A 19,551-nucleotide genomic window follows, 5' to 3' on the forward strand; every position below is an offset into this window, starting at 1 on the left:
AGACCATTCTTGTTGGAGAGGTTGGGGCCAGATGGGAACCCTCCCCCACATGTTCTGGGCCTGCCTCCCCCACATGTTCTGGGCCAGCCTCCCCCCCACATGTTCTGGGCCAGCCTCCCCCCCACATGTTCTGGGCCAGCCTCCCCCCCACATGTTCTGGGCCAGCCTCCCCCCCACATGTTCTGGGCCAGCCTCCCCCCCACATGTTCTGGGCCAGCCTCCCCCCCACATGTTCTGGGCCAGCCTCCCCCCCACATGTTCTGGGCCAGCCTCCCCCCCACATGTTCTGGGCCAGCCTCCCCCCCACATGTTCTGGGCCAGCCTCCCCCCCACATGTTCTGGGCCAGCCTCCCCCCCACATGTTCTGGGCCAGCCTCCCCCCCACATGTTCTGGGCCAGCCTCCCCCCCACATGTTCTGGGCCAGCCTCCCCCCCACATGTTCTGGGCCAGCCTCCCCCCCACATGTTCTGGGCCAGCCTCCCCCCCACATGTTCTGGGCCTGCCTCCCCCCCACATGTTCTGGGCCTGCCTCCCCCACATGTTCTGGGCCTGCCCCCCCCACATGTTCTGGGCCTGCCTCCCCCACATGTTCTGGGCCTGCCTCCCCCACATGTTCTCCCTACACATCAGGAGCTACTGGAACTCCGTGTTTAGGCTTCTTGCAGGAGTGTCTGGGGTTTGGGTAAAGGCAAATATAGAAACAATGGCAGCTGGTGCTTAATTTTCTTGGAAGGGGGCAGCCCACAGCCCCCCCCCCCCCAAATCACTTGATCGCTCGCCTGTCAGATCCCCGCCAGCCCCTGCACTTACCCCATGCAGGTGGCGTCTTCACCCCTGCGTCTCCTCCAGAGTCCTGGAGGTTGATTCTCCTCCCGGCCAATCGGGTCTTAGGACTCCAGGCCTATCGGAACTCAGGACCCGCTTCCTGATTGGCCATGAGGAGAAACGGATACATTAGTGAATATTAATTCGCTAATGTCACACAACTGGGTGGGCTTTGGGCGCAGTGCTCTGCCCCCCTGAGCCCACGCTTTTTTTAAGCCAAATTACAGCCTCCGGCTCTAATCATGTAAAAAAAAAAAAAAAACACAACAAAAAAGAACCCATTGGAATCCATGCGTCCGCTGCCCTGCATGTAGATTAGGGGGGGCCTGTATGGACGGGCCCCACTGTATAGAACAAGCAATTCTATCCATTAATCCCAATACCCAACCACAACTAAGACCCATAGTGGTTAGCAGCCTGGCAGTGGCCCAACTAATGGTCCTTAAAAAGTGGAAATCCTCTGCTATCCCCAGCATTACTGAAGTTAAATACCACATAGATGTCATTTCCAATATGGAGAGTAATGACATACAAAAGATGGGAGCCAAATTAAATTGTATCAGTGGTGGGATCCCTGGCTGCCCTATAAATCAAGGTTCCAAAAAGGTCCACATTCTCTTCTACCCATACTGTTCTTTTTTTGGTACATTTGTTATCTTCTGCATAATACCATTACAAATGTTCTCCAGGTTTGAGGTTTACTTTAACCTTCCGTTTGTAATATTACGAGATTGGACATTTTGTACATTCTGTAGATGACAGTATTTCAGATTCTTTTGTTTCGATACAAAATTCAAAATAACTTTCCTTGTGTATAGTTGGTAATTCTATAGACATGGAATAGCAAAGCAGTCATAAATGTAAAAGCAGTCAAATGTTATATGGAATAGCAGTAAAAGCAGTCCTGTATGTAAAAGTCATGGTATTTGCTTATTGCACAGGCAGGCTCTGCTTCCTGCTCAGCAGGGCTGTCCATCCTCACTATGCCCAGAGTTCCACTTTACAGTCTGGTATGGGGGGGGGGGGGGGGGGGAGAAGAATGAACCCCTCTGCCAGACTTTTAATCCCATCAGTGACCCCAATGGGCAGATTTCCCCTCACTTCCTGTCCCTGAGACACCTTCATAGGAAATGAGGGAGTGTAGCAGTCACAGGACAGAACTAAAACATTTTTCATAAGTTCTAACCCTTCCCCCCAAAATGTGTTTTGGTCTATGACAGTGATCTTCAAACTGCAGCCCAGGGGCCAGATGTGGCCCTTTGCCTGCTTTTAGCTGGCCTTTGAGGCACTATTTCATTAAATGACACCAACAATGGGGCACATTTCCTCCCAATGACACCAATGAAAGGCCTCAATTCCTACCAATGACACCAATGATGGGGCCCAATTACAGTAAGGATGAGGCACAAGGAATGGACAAACGATTGGGCAATATTCCTCCCAATTAAGCAAACGATGGGGCACTATTCCTTCAAAGGACACCAATGATGGGGCACTATTCCTAGAAATGAAACCAAAGATGGGGCCCAATGACAGCAATGATGGGACACTATTCCTCCCACTGACACCAATGATGGGACACTATTCCTCCCACTGACACCAATGATGGGGCACTATTCCTCCCACTGACACCAATGATGGGGCACTATTCCTCCCACTGACACCAATGATGGGGCACTATTCCTCCCACTGACACCAATGATGGGGCACTATTCCTCCCACTGACACCAATGATGGGGCACTATTCCTCCCAATGACACCAATGCCAATGATGGGGCACTATTCCTCCCACTGACACCAATGATGGGACACTATTCCTCTCACTGACACCAATGATGGGGCACTATTCCTCCCAATGACACCAATGATGGGGCACTATTCCTCCCACTGACACCAATGATGGGGCACTATTCCTGGCAATGAAACCAAAGATGGGGCCCAATGACAGCAATGATGGGACACAATTCCTCCCAATGACACCAATGATGGGGCACTATTCCTCCCAATGACACCAATGATGGGGCACTATTCCTCCCAATGACACCAATGATGGGGCACTATTCCTCCCAATGACACCAATGATGGGGCACTATTCCTCCCAATGACACCAATGATGGGGCACTATTCCTCCCACTGACACCAATGATGGGGCACTATTCCTCCCACTGACACCAATGATGGGACACTATTCCTCTCACGGACACCAATGATGGGGCACTATTCCTCCCACTGACACCAATGATGGGACACTATTCCTCTCACTGACACCAATGATGGGGCACTATTCCTCCCAATGACACCAATGATGGGGCACTATTCCTCCCACTGACACCAATGATGGGGCACTATTCCTCCCACTGACACCAATGATGGGGCACTATTCCTGGCAATGAAACCAAAGATGGGGCCCAATGACAGCAATGATGGGACACAATTCCTACCAATGACACCAATGATGGGGCACTATTCCTCCCAATGACACCAATGATGGGGCACTATTCCTCCCAATGACACCAATGATGGGGCACTATTCCTCCCAATGACACCAATGATGGGGCACTATTCCTCCCAATGACACCAATGATGGGGCACTATTCCTCCCACTGACACCAATGATGGGACACTATTCCTCTCACGGACACCAATGATGGGGCACTATTCCTCCCAATGACACCAATGATGGGGCACTATTCCTCCCACTGACACCAATGATGGGGCACTATTCCTCCCAATGACACCAATGATGGGGCACTATTCCTGGCAATGAAACCAAAGATGGGGCCCAATGACAGCAATGATGGGACACAATTCCTACCAATGACACCAATGATGGGGCATTGTTTACTCCAACTGATGCTGGGACATGTTCTACTCCCGTTGGCCACAGTCCAGCCCCCCTAAACTCTGAAGACAGTAACCCAGCCCTTTGTTTAGAAAGTTTGGACCCCTGGTCTATGAGATAGATAAATTCCAATCACCTCCTGTTCTGATAGCAAGTGAGGGATAATCCCACCCCCCCCCCCTCACAATAGGGACACGGACAGCAGAAAAATAAACCCATTGGTTAAAGTATGTTGCATTAGGGCAGATAACTGATTGGGCTGCCCAACCTGCCATCCGTCCAACAGACCAAAAATTGGGCAGCCATTTTCAGCAGCGCACAACAATCTGTATCAGTGCCCTGCAAAGTGCTCTGGGGGTGCCATTCAAGGTAAATACCAACGCATGTAGCATGCATTACCATAACTCTATAATGTGGACGGGCCAAGAGGCTCCGAACCTCTCCCACTCCATCCAGAACAAAAATTAAAGGCTTCGGGTCCACACACCTAAAACAAGGCACCTACATTTCTAGGCAAGCGACTATCTTTGGAAACCATTGGTCAGAACATAAAAATAGGAGACATCAATGTGCCAACTACAAGCTTCTTCTCCTCCTATGAGCGAGCAGCATGCCGGGGTATGGACAGTTCTGATAACCTCCGTCCTACTTTACTCATTCTAAAGTTATTTACTTCCCATTATCCAAACATGAGCTGGAATCCTTGGGGAAGCTTTCTGGATATGAGTCAGAAAACTGAGGATTGTTTGCTTAACATTTTGAGAAATTGCTTCTGTATCTCCCAAGGAAGGAAATGCCTCTCCACCACCCCCCCACCCCCCATCCACTGCACTGGGGGGGTCACAGCAAACTGCAACATTCCAGTAATAAGGAATCGCTTCATAGATTCCATTTCTCCTATGCAGACACTGAGCTCTCCATGGACGTCCCTACAAAGCTCCTCAGCTGTCCAATTCACACAAAGCTCACTTATCTTACAAAAACACAGAGGTGGGAATCCTGGGGGACAGTCTGGTCCCCTTCGCAGTTTTTTGAAACCAGAAACACATTTGGTTGACCTATATTCAAAGTAACCCCAGTGCTAGAATATTTATTACATTTAATACCCCCCCCCCCCCCCATGTGAGAAGTCTCTGAGGTTATCTGCCTTTCTCCGACTCCCAGACTCCATTCTGGGCAGTGACGTCACTCACAATGAAGCTGAAGAGGTCCAGCGTTCACCACTTTGAAAACGGTCCTATAGAGAGGAGGTGGAAATGTTCCTCTACTACCAAAGACCGGCCATAGGACGACCTGGAGTAACTGCTAGCCAGAATTTACGCGCAACGAGGCACCAAACTCCTCACCAATCAGATTATTCCCCGTGCTGGTCATATTTCTGACGACATCCAGCAGCCACCATCATGGGTAATATTATGGTGACAAGTTTGATGGCCACTGAATGTCATCAAGAAATATGACCATCATGGGGAATAAGCTGGTTGGGGATAGTTTTGGTAATATTTCTAATAACATCCAGTTGTCACCAAAATCATCACCAGATTAATCCTCATGATAGTCATTTCTAATGACCTCTGGTGGCCATCAAAGCCACCAACTGACTATTCCCCTCGATGGTCATATTTCTAATAATATCCAGATGGTTTTGGTGGCCACTGAATGTCATCAGAAATATGACCATCAGGAGGAATAATCTGGTTGGGAATAGTTTTGGTAATATTTCTAATAACATCCAGTGGTCACCAAAATCATCACCAGATTAATCCTCATGATAGTCATAATTTCTAATGACCTCCAGTGGTCATTATTTAACATGGGGAATATCCTGGTGATGGTTTTGGTGGCCACTGGATGTCATCAGAAATGACCATCAGGAGGAATAATCTGATTGGTGATGATTTTGTAATATTTCTAATGACATCCAGTGGTCACTGAAATTAACAACCAGATTATTCCACAGGAGGGTGACCCATGACCCCTGGATATGAAATATGACAATCATGGGGAAGGATCTGATTGGGGAGGAGTTTTGTGGCCTCTGTACGTCATCAGAAATATGACCGAAATCATTACCAGCCAGATTGTTCCCTATGATTGCTATATTTCTGATGACGTACAGAGGCCACAAAACTCCTCCCCAATCAGATCCTTCCCCGTGATTGCTATATTTCTGATGACATCCAGTGGCCACCAAAACCATCGCCAGAATATTCCTCATGATGGTGACCATTGGATATCATTAGAAATAGGACCATCATAGGGGGAAGGATCTGGTTGGTGATGATATAGGTCTTATTTATGATGACATCCAGAAGCCACCAAACTCATTCCCTATCAGATCCTTCTCCATGATGGCTGTATTTCTAATGATATCCAGTGGTCACCATCATGGGAAATATTCCGATGATGGTTATGGCGGCCACTGGATATCATCAGAAATATGACCATCATGGGGAATAATCTGGTTGGTGATGATTTTGGTCACATTTCTGACGACATCTAGAGGCCACCAAACTCATACCCAATCAGATGTTTTCCCATGATGGTCTTATTTCTAATAATATCCAGTGGTCACCATCATGGGGAATAATCTGGATGTTGATAATTTCAGGTGACCACTGGATGTCATTAGAAATATTAACAAAATCATCACCAGATTATTCCTCATGATGGTCATATTTCTAAAGACATCCAGAGGCCACCAAAATCTTCACCAGAATATTCCCCATGATGGTGACCACTGGATAGAATTAGAAAAATGACCATCATGGGGTATAGTTGGGTGAGCAGTTTGATGGCTACTGGATGTCATCAGAAATAGGACCATGAAGAATAATCTGGTTGATTAGGAGTTCTGTAATATATCTGATGACATTGAGTGGCCACCAAAAACATCACCAGAATATTCCCCATGATGGTGACCACTGGATATCATTACAAACATGACCATAATGTGGGAAGAATATGATTGCAGAGGAGTTTGGTGGCATCCAAGTGTCATCAGAAATATGACCATCATTGGGAATTACCTGGCTGGTGATGATTTTGGTCATATTCCTAATGACACCCAGTGGTCACCAAACTCATAACCAGAACTTTCCCCTATGATGGTCATACTTCTAATCACATCCATTGGTCGCCACACTCCTCACATCCATTGGTCACCACACTCCTCACCAATCAGATTATTCTCCATGATGGTAATATTTCTAATGGCATCCAGTGGTCCCCACGCCCCTCCCCAACCAGATGCTTCCCCCGTGATGGTGACCACTGGATATCATTACAAACATGACCATAATAGGGGAAGAATATGATTTCAGAGGAGTTTGGTGGCCTCTAGGTGTCATCAGAAATATGACCATCATTGGGAATTACCTGGCTGGTGATGAATTTGGTCATATTCCTAATGACACCCAGTGGTCACCAAACTCCTAACCAGAAGTTTCCCCTATGATGGTCATACTTCTAATGACATCCATTGGTCGCCACACTCCTCACCAATCAGATGGTTCTCCATGATGGTTATATTTCTAATGGCATCCAGTGGTCCCTACACCCTTCCCCCAACCAGATCCTTCCCCCATGATGGCCATATTTCTGGAATCGGCTCCACTAACCAAGTTATGAACGTTCCAATTTTAGCAATTTGCGCCAAGATATTATCCGTTCATTAGAAGTCAACTGAACTTCCTCCAGTATATAGTGACAGATGGAGAATTTACAAGCAGCCCGCCGTCTGGCCCCCTATCCGATGCAGACAGACTATTCTGAAGCTGAATGTTATATATAGCAAAGACGAGGCAATAACAGAATTTTAGGAGTCGGCCAGCCCGGTGTGCGATCCAAGAGGTGCTTTTAGAGTAGAATATATATAAGACTTTATACAGTTGTGATTGGTCAGTCCATGTAAATGTTATCATGGTAGGCCGACACTTTAAAAGACTCCTTTATGGTTCGCTAGTTCTATCTGTACAAAGGGAAGCCAAAATTGCTCATTTTAAACCCGTATTGTTCGCTCTCACTCTCCGCTCTTTAGCTCAGACCCCTAACTATCCATAAAACATTCCCCCCATGTGGTTTATCCTGAAGCTGATTTGTCCTCAGCAGCAGAAGCTGACTGAACTGCCTGTACACACTTTACCACTAGAAGGGGCACCTTAAAAACATATCTATAATTTTGCAAATAAAGTACGCATATTAATGAGAATTTTAAACAAACTCCTGAAAAGGTCCCCGCTATACATTGTAGAGTCATTTAATGGCATAAACCAGCAAGCGTCTCAAAAATAGTTGGTGTCAGCTATAGTTTTTGGACCCGGAGCCGGGCTTCTAGGAGGTTCACCGTCACATGCTGGATAGAAAGGCACAGGCAACCTCCAGGCTATCAGGGCATGCTGTGACTTGTAGTCCCCCAGCAGGTTGCACATTAGGGATTCTATAATCCCGGCCTATAGATCCTCCCTGCCTGTCAGCAGCTCCTCTATGGCCTTGCAGTGATCGCCGGCCTTCAGCGTCTCAGATTTTTGGCACACGGTCCCCTCTGCACCAGATTACCGGAATATAAGGAGAAGTGACTTGTCCTCACATGAGGCCTTCTCTGTGACTCAGGATCCGGGCAGCCTGAACATCCTTCACCCGAGGAATCTCAGAGATTCATCAGAGAACGCACAGCACAGGCAGACTGCAATCATGTCATCACCACCACGGCTCCGGCGTGACAACCTCTGCAGGTTACAAAGGATCCTCCAACTGTCATTGAGGATGCAGAGAAAGAGGTGTGACCGGGACCCCAGACAGCGTGTTTACAAACAATGCAATACAGGGGGGGGGGCACGGGGGAAGGGGGTCCCACAAATAACAGGGTGACTGATGGTGCTGGAATTTAGGAGAGGTAATAAGAAGGGATGCTGCAATCTATACATAGAGGCCAGAACGTGGGATGAGGATTGCAGAGACCAGGGGGAGTGGCACAGGGGAGCTGCAGGATCCGGAGCACTGGGCACACAGGGGTGCAAGCTCAGGGAGAGCGAGGGGTGGGCACACAGGGGTGCAAGCTCAGGGAGAGCGAGGGGTGGGCACACAGGGGTGCAAGCTCAGGGAGAGCGAGGGGTGGGCACCCAGGGGTGCAAGCTCAGGGAGAGCAAGGGGTGGGCACACAGGGGTGCAAGCTCAGGGAGAGCAAGGGGTGGGCACACAGGGGTGCAAGCTCAGGGGGGGCGAAAGGTGGGCACACAGGGGTGCAAGCTCAGGGGGGGGGGGCGAAAGGTGGGCACACAGGGGTGCAGGTATAAGAAGAGTGGGCACAGGTGTAGTATGCACTGTGAGTGGTGGGCACACAGGGTACAGATGAAGTAGTGGGTGCAGGGAGGGGGCACACTAGGTTTGGAAGTAGGGGTAGTATAAGAGGGCACAGCGGCTGCAGATGACCTAATTTCAGGCACAGCAAAAAGAAGTGCGCCCAGGAAGGGGTACGTGTTGGGCACAGGGACAGGGCACACAGAATGTGGAAGTAGCAGGCACTGGGGGACATAAAGTGGGCACCGAATACAGGTAATGTGCCCAGGATGAGGGTACACAGGGTGTAGGTGAAGTGGTGGTGGTGAAGTAGTAGCGGACACAAGGTGAAGGTACCCGGGGTGGCAATGAACTAGAAGTTGGTCCAGGATTAGGGTACACCAGGTGGTGGGCACACAGGGTGTAGAAGAGTAAGTAGTGAGCACAGGGATGGGGAATACCGGGTAGAACTCTGGCAGTGGGGTACACTTGGTATAGATTTATAATTGGTGACTATGTGGTTGGGAGCTTCCTCTGGTAGTCGTCCCTCTCCCTCTAGATAGAATTAGTAGTGGGGTGCAGTATTGGGGTACACCTGTAGTTCACCTCCTCCGGTAGTCATCTCTTGGTATAGAATTAGTAGCGGGCGCAGGGATGGGGTACATTGGGGTGTAGTATTGGGGCACATTGATGGGGGTGCAGTGGTGGGGTGTATACACTGGGTGTAATAGTGGGGTGTAGTATTGGGGTACACCTGTCACCTCCTCTGGTAGTCCTCCCTCTCCCTCTTGGTATAGCATTAGTATTGGGGTACACTAGGATGTAGTATTGGGGTACACAGATGGGGGGGGGGAAGTATTGGGGTACACAGGTAGGGGTGCACAGATGGGGGGGGGGGGAGTATTGGGGTACACAGGTAGGGGTGCAGTATTGGGGTTCACAGACGGAGGGGAGAAGTATTGGGGTACACAGATGGGGGGAAGTATTGGGGTACACAGGTGGGGGGGGGGAAGTATTGGGGTACACAGGTGGGGGGGGAAGTATTGGGGTACACAGGTGGGGAGGGGAGAAGTATTGGGGTACACAGATGGGGGGAGGGGAGAAGTATTGGGGTACACAGATAGGGGGAGGGGAGAAGTATTGGGGTACACAGGTGGGGAGGGGAGAAGTATTGGGGTACACAGGTGGGGAGGGGAGAAGTATTGGGGTACACAGATGGGGGGAGGGGAGAAGTATTGGGGTACACAGATGGGGGGAGGGGAGAAGTATTGGGGTACACAGGTAGGGGGAGGGGAGAAGTATTGGGGTACACAGATAGGGGGAGGGGAGAAGTATTGGGGTACACAGATGGGGGGAGGGGAGTATTGGGGTACACAGGTAGGGGGGGAGGGGAGAAGTATTGGGGTACCCCCGGGTCTCACCTCCTCCGGTAGTCGTCTCTCTCCCGTTTGACTTTGGCCAGCACGTTGTAGAGAGCCCGGATCTCCGGTGTGATGGTGTCAATCTGTACACCGACCCCGTCGGGATGGGTCCAGGACACTCCGGGCCCCTGCACGGTCTCCAGGCCGCCCCCGGTACGGCGGACGTGGGTGTAGCTCCAGATGGTGCCCGGTAGGCGGCTGTAGGGGGTGAGGTTGGCATTGGGGGGGTCGGGGTCGGTTTGCACCCCCTGTTCCCGGTGGTAAATCTTCAGGCGGCGCTCCTCCCGGTACCGCCCGTAGTTCTCCTGCAGTTGTTTCTCCAGCAGTCGGTTCCGCCGCTCCAGTTCGTGCACTTTGGCCAGGAAGCACCGGAACCGAACATTCAGAGTCTTCAGCACGTGGATATTGGAGCCCAGATCATTGCGGAGAGCCATGGTGACCCCGGTGCCCGGTGGTGGGGGCCCGGTACCGTGGGGGGGAGGGGGGTCCAACTCCCGCATCATATCCCCGAACAGAACGGAGTTCATCATCCGGCCGCTCATCCTCCGCTCCTTCTATGCGGCATAAGGCACGGACATACCTCCTGCACACCGGCCGCCCAGCATCAGCGCTTTGTACCGAACAACGCCCACCGGACCGGGACCGCCCTATAGCGCACGCCGGACACGCCCCCCGGTGATCTCACTGCCTGGGCACCACCAATAGGAGGGGGAGGGGGCACAACGGGGAGGTCCTACAGAGAGAACCGGGTACCGAGCAACGGCTGTGCGACCCAAACTTCCGATACATTGTATACAAAGTGACATCTATACTAAAGTGACATCTATACTAATGTGACATCTCCCCCCCCCCCCCCCGTATACAATGTGACATCTATACTGTATACAAAGTAACATCTATACTAAAGTGACATCTATACTAATGTGACATCTATACTGTATACAATGTGACATCTCCCCTCCCCCTGTATACTAATGTGACATCTCCCCCCCCCCTATATACAATGTGACATCTATACTGTATACAATGTGACATCTCCCCCCCCCCCCCCGTATACAAAGTAACATCTGTACTGTATACAATGTGACATCTCCTTCCCTGTATACATTGTCACATCTCCCCTTCCCTGTATACATTGTCACATCTCCCCTTCCCTGTATACATTGTCACATCTCCCTATACATTGTCACATCTCCCCTTCCCTGTATACATTGTCACATCTCCCCTTCCCTGTATACATTGTCACATCTCCCTATACATTGTCACATCTCCCCTTCCCTGTATACATTGTCACATCTCCCTATACATTGTCACATCTCCCCTTCCCTGTATACATTGTCACATCTCCCTATACATTGTCACATCTCCCCTTCCCTGTATACATTGTCACATCTCCCTATACATTGTCACATCTCCCCTTCCCTGTATACATTGTCACATCTTCCCTGTATACATTGTCACATCTCCCTATACATTGTCACATCTCCCCCCCTGTATACATTGTCACATCTCCCCCCCCCCTGTATAATTTGTAACATCTCCCCCCCCCCCCTGTATGCATTGTCACATCTCCCCTTCCCTGTATACATTGTCACATTTCCCCTTCCCTGTATACATTGTCACATCTCCCTATACATTGTCACATCCCCCCCCCCTTGTATACATTGTCACATCTCCCCTCCCCCCCTTCCCTGTATACATTGTCACATCTCCCACCCCTGTATACATTGTCACACCCCCCCTGTATACATCGTCACATCTCCCCCCCCCCTGTATACATAGTCACATCTCCCCCCCCTGTATACATGGTCACATCCCCCCCCCCCCTGTATACTTTGTAACATCTCCCCCCCTGTATGCATTGTCACATCTCCCCTTCCCTGTATACATTGTCACATCTCCCCCCCCCCCTGTATACATTGTCACATCTCCCTATACATTGTCACATTCCCCCCCCCCCTTGTGTACATTGTCACATCTCCCCCCCCCTGTATACATTGTCACATCTCCCCTTCCCTGTATACATTGTCACATCTCCCCCCCCCTGTATACATTGTCACACCCCCCCGTATACATCGTCACATCTCCCCCCCTGTATACATCGTCACATCTCCCCTTCCCTGTATACATTGTAACATCTCCCCTTCCCTGTATACATTGTCACATCCCCCCCCGTATACATGGTCACATCTCCCCCCCCCCCTGTATACTTTGTAACATCTCCCCCCCTGTATGCATTGTCACATCTCCCCTTTCCTGTATACATCACCACATCTCTCCCCCCCCTGTATACATTGTAACATCTCCCCCCCTGTATACCTCCCCCCCCTGTATACATTGTCACATCTCCCCCCCCCCCCATATACAATGTGACATCTCTCCTTCCCTGTATACAATGTAACATTTTCCCTCCTGTATACATTGTCACATCTCTCCTACCCTACACCGTATACAATGTGACATCTTCCCTGTATACAATGTAACATCTCCCCCCTGTATACATTGTCACATCCCCCCCCCCCCCCCGTACCCTATGTCACATCTTCCCTTCCCCGTGTACAATGTAATATATCTGCTATATACAATGTAACACCTTCCCTTCCCTGTATACAATGTAACACCTTCCCTTCCCTGTATACAATGTAACATCTCTCCTTCCCTGTATACAATGTAACACCTTCCCTTCCCTGTATACAATGTAACATCTCTCCTTCCCTATATACTGGTAAAAAGAAAATCCCAATAAGCGTATTTTGATTGGTTTGCGCAAAAGTTATCTACAAACTACGGGAAAGATTTATGTCATTTTTATTTATTTATTTTTACTAGTAATTTAAATTTATAACGGGGGGACAGATTTATAACGGGGGGACAGATTTATAACGGGGGGACAGATTTATAACGGGGGAACAGATTTATAACGGGGGGACAGATTTATAACGGGGGGGACAGATTTATGACGGGGGGACGGATTTATGACGGGGGGACGGATTTATAACAGGGGGACGGATTTATAACAGGGGGACGGATTTATAACAGGGGGACGGATTTATAACAGGGGGACGGATTTATAACAGGGGGACGGATTTATAACAGGGGGACTCTACAAACAATCCCCCATAATGACAACGAGAAGTTTGTTTGAAATCATTGCAAAAAAATAAGAAAGGAAAGAATCCAATGTACATAAGTATTCACACCCTCTGCCATGTACATAAGTATTCACACCCTCTGCCATGTACATAAGTATTCACACCCTCTGCCATGTACATAAGTATTCACACCCTTTCCCATGTACATAAGTATTCACACCCTCTGCCGTGTACATAAGTATTCACACCCTTTGCCATGACACTCAGAATTGAGCTCAGGTGCCTCCTGTTTCCACTGATCATCCTTGAGATGTTTCTACAACTTGATTGGAGTCCACCTGTGGTAAATTCAGTTAATTGGACATGATTTGGAAAGGCACACACCTGTCTATAGAAGGTCACACAGGTAACAGTGCATGTCAGAGCACAAACCAAGCCATGAAGTCCAAGGAATTGTCTGTAGACCTCGGAGACAGGATTGTATGGAGGCACAGATCGGGGGAAGGGTACAGAAACATTTCTGCAGCATTAAAGGTCCCAATGAGCACAGTGGCCTCCATCATCTGTAAATGGAAGAAGTTTGGAACCCCCAGGACTCTTCCTAGAGCGGACCGCCCGGCCAAACTCAGCGATCGGGGGAGGGGCCTTAGTCAGGGAGGTGACCAAGAACCCGATGGTCACTCTGACAGAGCTCCAGCATTTCTCTGTTGAGAGAGGAGAACCTTCCAGAAGAACAACCATCTCTGCAGCACTCCACCAATCAGGCCTGTATGGGAGTGGCCAGACGGAAGCCACTCCTCAGTAAAAGTCACATGACAGCCCGCCTGGAGTTTACCAAAAGGCACCTGAAGGACTCTCAGACCATGAGAAACAAAATTCTCTGCTCTGATGAAACAAAAATTGAACTCTTTGTCCTGAATGGCAAGCGTCATGTCTGGAGGAAACCAGGCACCGCCCATCACCTGGCCAATACCATCCCTACTGTGAAGCATGGTGGTGGCAGCTTCATGGTGTGGGGATGTTTTTCAGTGGCAGGAACTGGGAGACTAGTCAGGATGGAGGGAAAGATGAATGCAGCAATGTACAGAGACATCCTTGATGAAAACCTTCTCCAGAGCGCTCCGGACCTCAGACTGGGGCGAAGGTTCATCTTCCAACAGGACAACGACCCTAAGCACACAGCCAAGATAACAAAGGAGTGACTACTGGACAACTCTGTGAATGTCCTTGAGTGGCCCAGCCAGAGCCCAGACTTGAACCCGATTGAACATCTCTGGAGAGATCTGAAAATGGCTGTGCACCGACCCTCCCCCATCCAACCTGATGGAGCTTGAGAGGTCCTGCAAAGAAGAATGGGAGAAACTGCCCAAAAATAGGAGTGCCAAGCTTGTAGCATCATACTCAGAAATACTGGAGGCTGGAATTGGTGCCAAAGGAGCCTCACCAAAGTATTGAGCAAAGGGGGTGAATACTTATGTGCATGGGTTTTTTTCATTTTTTATTTTGAATGAAATACAGACCACTGTGACAAATTTCTCCTTTTCCAGGTCGGCCTCAGACCCCCCCAACCTGGCGGTGTGGCACAGGCCCTGGGTGCAGCCATAGACAATGACCAAACCATCTCAATGTGAAGGACCATAAGCAACTCCTCAAGGTGCTCATCAATCACAAATCATCACTCCAGTAACCCAATGAAAGGATCAGATCACCATTTCCCTTCACTGCCACCAGAAGATCACATGACACCCGGGTGACAATGGCCAGGAATGGCCCCCGCTCTAGCTGTGCCCTGTTCCTGGGTGGAGTGCCATCTCTGAGCTCAGAGGCAGAGCGCTCCGGTATAGAAGGATTAATCTATTGCTGGAGACAGTTTAATGACGTGGGAACAAATTCATGATGCAACGTCTGTCATTTATTCATCATAAACATTTCCTCATCGCCTGCTCATCATCTAAGGGTTGCCAAGGCAGGAAGACAACAAGGAACCTGCAACCAGGAGTCCGCAACCAGACCAGGAGTCCGCAACAAGGAACCTGCAACCAGGAGTCCGCAACCAGACCAGGAGTCCGCAACAAGGAAACCAGGAGTCCGCAACAAGGAAACCAGGAGTCCGCAACCAGACCAGGAGTCCGCAACCAGACCAGGAGTCCGCAACAAGGAACCTGCAACCAGGAGTCCGCAACCAGACCAGGAGTCCGCAACAAGGAAACCAGGAGTCCGCAACCAGACCAGGAGTCCGCAACAAGGAACCTGCAACCAGGAGTCCGCAACAAGGAAACCAGGAGTCCGCAACCAGACCAGGAGTCCGCAACAAGGAACCTGCAACCAGGAGTCCGCAACCAGACCAGGAGTCCGCAACAAGGAACCTGCAACCAGGAGTCCGCAACAAGGAAACCAGGAGTCCGCAACCAGACCAGGAGTCCGCAACAAGGAACTTGCAACTAGGAGTCCGCAACAAGGAAACCAGGAGTCCGCAACCAGACCACGAGTCCGCAACAAGGAACCTGCAACCAGGAGTCCGCAACCAGACCACGAGTCTGCAACAAGGAACCTGCAACCAGGAGTCCACAACCAGACCACGAGTCCGCAACAAGGAACCTGCAACCAGGAGTCCGCAACAAGGAACCTGCAACCAGGAGTCCGCAACAAGGAACCTACAACCAGGAGTCCGCAACCAGACCACGAGTCCGCAACAAGGAACCTGCAACCAGGAGTCCGCAACCAGACCACGAGTCTGCAACAAGGAACCTGCAACCAGACCAGGAATCTGCAACAAGGAGTCCGCATGGCCCCAAATGGTGCCCATTTGCTGCCATGGCAAGGGGTGGCTTATCCCTCTGAACAGTCTTCCCATCACTTTATGTCTTGGTGACCAAGGGGAAGGGGGGGGGGCTGCTTACACAACCCCCAAAAAAACTCAACAAAACAAAGATTTTTTGTTGTTGTTTACGACCCAGTTGGGCTCCATCATGGGTGTCAGTGGGAGGAATAGTGCCCCATCGTTGGTGTCAGTGGGAGGAATAGTGCCCCATCGTTGGTGTCAGTGGGAGGATTAGTGCCCCATCGTTGGTGTCAGTGGGAGGATTAGTGCCCCATCGTTGGTGTCAGTGGGAGGAATAGTGCCCCATCGTTGGTGTCAGTGGGAGGAATAGTGCCCCATCGTTGGTGTCAGTGGGAGGAATAGTGCCCCATCGTTGGTGTCAGTGGGAGGAATAGTGCCCCATCGTTGGTGTCAGTGGGAGGAATAGTGCCCCATCGTTGGTGTCAGTGGGAGGAATAGTGCCCCATCGTTGGTGTCAGTGGGAGGAATAGTGCCCCATCGTTGGTGTCAGTGGGAGGAATAGTGCCCCATCGTTGGTGTCAGTGGGAGGAATAGTGCCCCATCGTTGGTGTCAGTGGGAGGAATAGTGCCCCATCGTTGGTGTCAGTGGGAGGAATAGTGCCCCATCGTTGGTGTCAGTGGGAGGAATAGTGCCCCATCGTTGGTGTCAGTGGGAGGAATAGTGCCCCATCGTTGGTGTCAGTGGGAGGAATAGTGCCCCATCGTTGGTGTCAGTGGGAGGAATAGTGCCCCATCGTTGGTGTCAGTGGGAGGAATAGTGCCCCATCGTTGGTGTCAGTGGGAGGAATAGTGCCCCATCGTTGGTATCAGTGGGAGGAATAGTGCCCCATCGTTGGTATCAGTGGGAGGAATAGTGCCCCATCATTGGTGTCAGTGGGAGGAATAGTGTCCCATCATTGGTGTCAGTGGGAGGAATAGTGCCCCATCATTGGTGTCAGTGGGAGGAATAGTGTCCCATCATTGGTGTCAGTGGGAGGAATAGTGTCCCATCATTGGTATCAGTGGGAGGAATAGTGCCCCATCATTGGTGTCAGTGGGAGGAATAGTGCCCCATCATTGGTGTCAGTGGGAGGAATAGTGTCCCATCATTGGTGTCAGTGGGAGGAATAGTGTCCCATCATTGGTATCAGTGGGAGGAATAGTGCCCCATCATTGGTGTCAGTGGGAGGAATAGTTCCCCATCATTGGTGTCAATGGAGAGAATAGTGCCCCTTCATTGGTGTCAATGGAAGGAATAGTACCCCATCATTAGTGTCAATGGAGGGAATAGTGCCCCATCATTGGTGTCAGTGGGAGGAATAGTGTCCCATCATTGGTGTCAGTGGAAGAATTTGTAACAAGTCACAAGGTGAAAGGCTGCAGCAGGGGCTGATTTGTGTCAAACATTTGCAAACACTGCAGAGGCTGGACATAGACGATGACCCTGGATGATGCCTGAAGAAAGATGGCGCCACTATTCGTGAGAGAAAACCAGATTGTGGGGGAGGGGGGTGGAGTACAGTGATCTCTATGAATGGTAATGAATACGGGTGTTGGACGGACACATTACTCAGCATGTGTGGACAGAACATGAAATATGTATATAGTGCGGGAACCCAATCCAGAGAATGACTCCGGTCACTTAATATTTCAGCAAGTCCTTGTACCCGGACGCTGAACCCCTCCCCCTTCTCACACAGCAACATTCCTTGTTACAATGCGGCTCCGATGTGAAGAAGAATTTGTAGCGATTTTCGGAAGCCGGATTCAATTTAAACCAGGCTGCAAAAATCACCAAATACAGCGAGAGACCGCATGTCTCCGCCTGCAGTGTGTGCAGCCAATATAAAAACCTTCCATCCTTCCAGTGACCGCATGGGACACTGCGCTACAACCACTCTGCCGCAGCAACCACTCTGCCGCAGCAACCACTCTGCCGCAGCAACCACTCTGCACGTGCGATTGGAAGTGCAGTCACTGTAGATCTGAGGGGGACATGCAAGGAAAATAAAAACTGCATTTTTGCTTGCCCCGCCCCTCATTTCAGATCTTCCCCCTCAGATCTACAGTGACTGCACTTCCAATCGCACGTGCAGAGTATTTGTAGTGCAGAGTGGATTTGCCTTTAGTAAATAAACCGCAATGTATCAGAGGCGGGGCTTACACACCAACCAATCTTATCTGCAGGAGATAACGTCTTCTCCCGGGAGATTACTCAGCGATGAGCGAACGCACCCCAACTCTGCAATCTCTAGACCCAGCACAAAATTCTATGTAGCTTTATTGCTTCTGCATCACTATCCCCCCCAGTCTCAGTGTCCGGCCCCCCATTCCCCCTAGTCTTAAGTGTCCAGCCCCCCAGTCCCCCCAGTCTCAGTGTCCAGTCCCCCTAGTCTTAGTGTCCAGCCCCCCATTCCCCCTAGTCTTAGTGTCCAGCCCCCCAGTCCCCCTAGTCTTAGTGTCCAGCCCCCCAGTCCCCCTAGTCTCAGTGTCCGGCCCCCCAGTCTCAGTGTCCGGCCCCCTAGTCCTCCCAGTCTCAGTGTCTAGTCCCCTCAGTCCTAGTGTTCAGTCCCCTCATTCTCAGTGTCTGCTCCCCAGTCCCCCCAGTCCCAGTGTCCAGTCCCCCCAGACCCCCCAGTCTCAGTGTCCAGCCCCCAAGTCCCAGTGTCTGACCCTCCAGTCTCATTGTTTGGCCCTCCCAGCCTCAGTGTGTGGCCCCCCAGTCTCATTGTCAGGCCCTTCCAGCCTCAGTGTCTGGCCCTCAAGTCCCCCCAGCCTCAGTGTCTGGCCCTCAAGTCCCCCCAGCCTCAGTGTCTGGCCCTCAAGTCCCCCCAGCCTCAGTGTCTGGCCCCCAGACTCATTGTCTGGCCCTTCAAGCCTCAGTGTCTGGCCCCCTGGTCCCCCGAGTCTCATTGCCTAGTCACCACAGTCTCAGTGTCCGGCCCCCCCAGTCTCAGTGTTCCAATGCCCCCCCCCCTCCCATTTCAGTGTCCCGCCCACCTTTGAAATCATGTGCTGGCCCAATGCTCATCTCCCTGGCTGGGTTGGTCCATTTGGGATCTTTGGTACTGTCTGAGGCCCGGCCCATGCATACAATTCCCATCATCCGATTTAATAGGATGGACAGGCAGCAGAAGTCCATTCATTAGCAATGAACCCAAACAGATTTCAGTTGCTGTGTGCCATGTGTATGATAAACAGATCAGTATCAGCCCATAACCCCCCAGTATCAAATCAGGTCCCTATAACCCCCAGTATCAAATCAGGTCCCT

The 19,551-nt window shown here is 50.5% G+C and overlaps 1 protein-coding gene across 1 annotated transcript in view; it reads right to left on the reverse strand.

Moving 5' to 3' along the window:
* The window catches only part of IFFO2 (intermediate filament family orphan 2), a 109,141-nt gene extending 98,194 nt beyond the window's left edge, over nucleotides 1-10,947 (reverse strand). Inside the window, exon 1 of the mRNA XM_082274563.1 lies at nucleotides 10,367-10,947. Within this exon, the coding sequence (XP_082130689.1) occupies nucleotides 10,367-10,908 (542 nt within the window). The 5' untranslated portion in view covers nucleotides 10,909-10,947. The remainder of the gene's footprint in view (nucleotides 1-10,366) is intronic.
* Nucleotides 10,948-19,551: the final 8,604 nt, after the last annotated feature.

This window comes from Pelophylax lessonae, assembly GCF_965119305.1.
Source record: "Pelophylax lessonae genome assembly, chromosome: 12".
Lineage (NCBI taxonomy): Eukaryota > Metazoa > Chordata > Amphibia > Anura > Ranidae > Pelophylax > Pelophylax lessonae.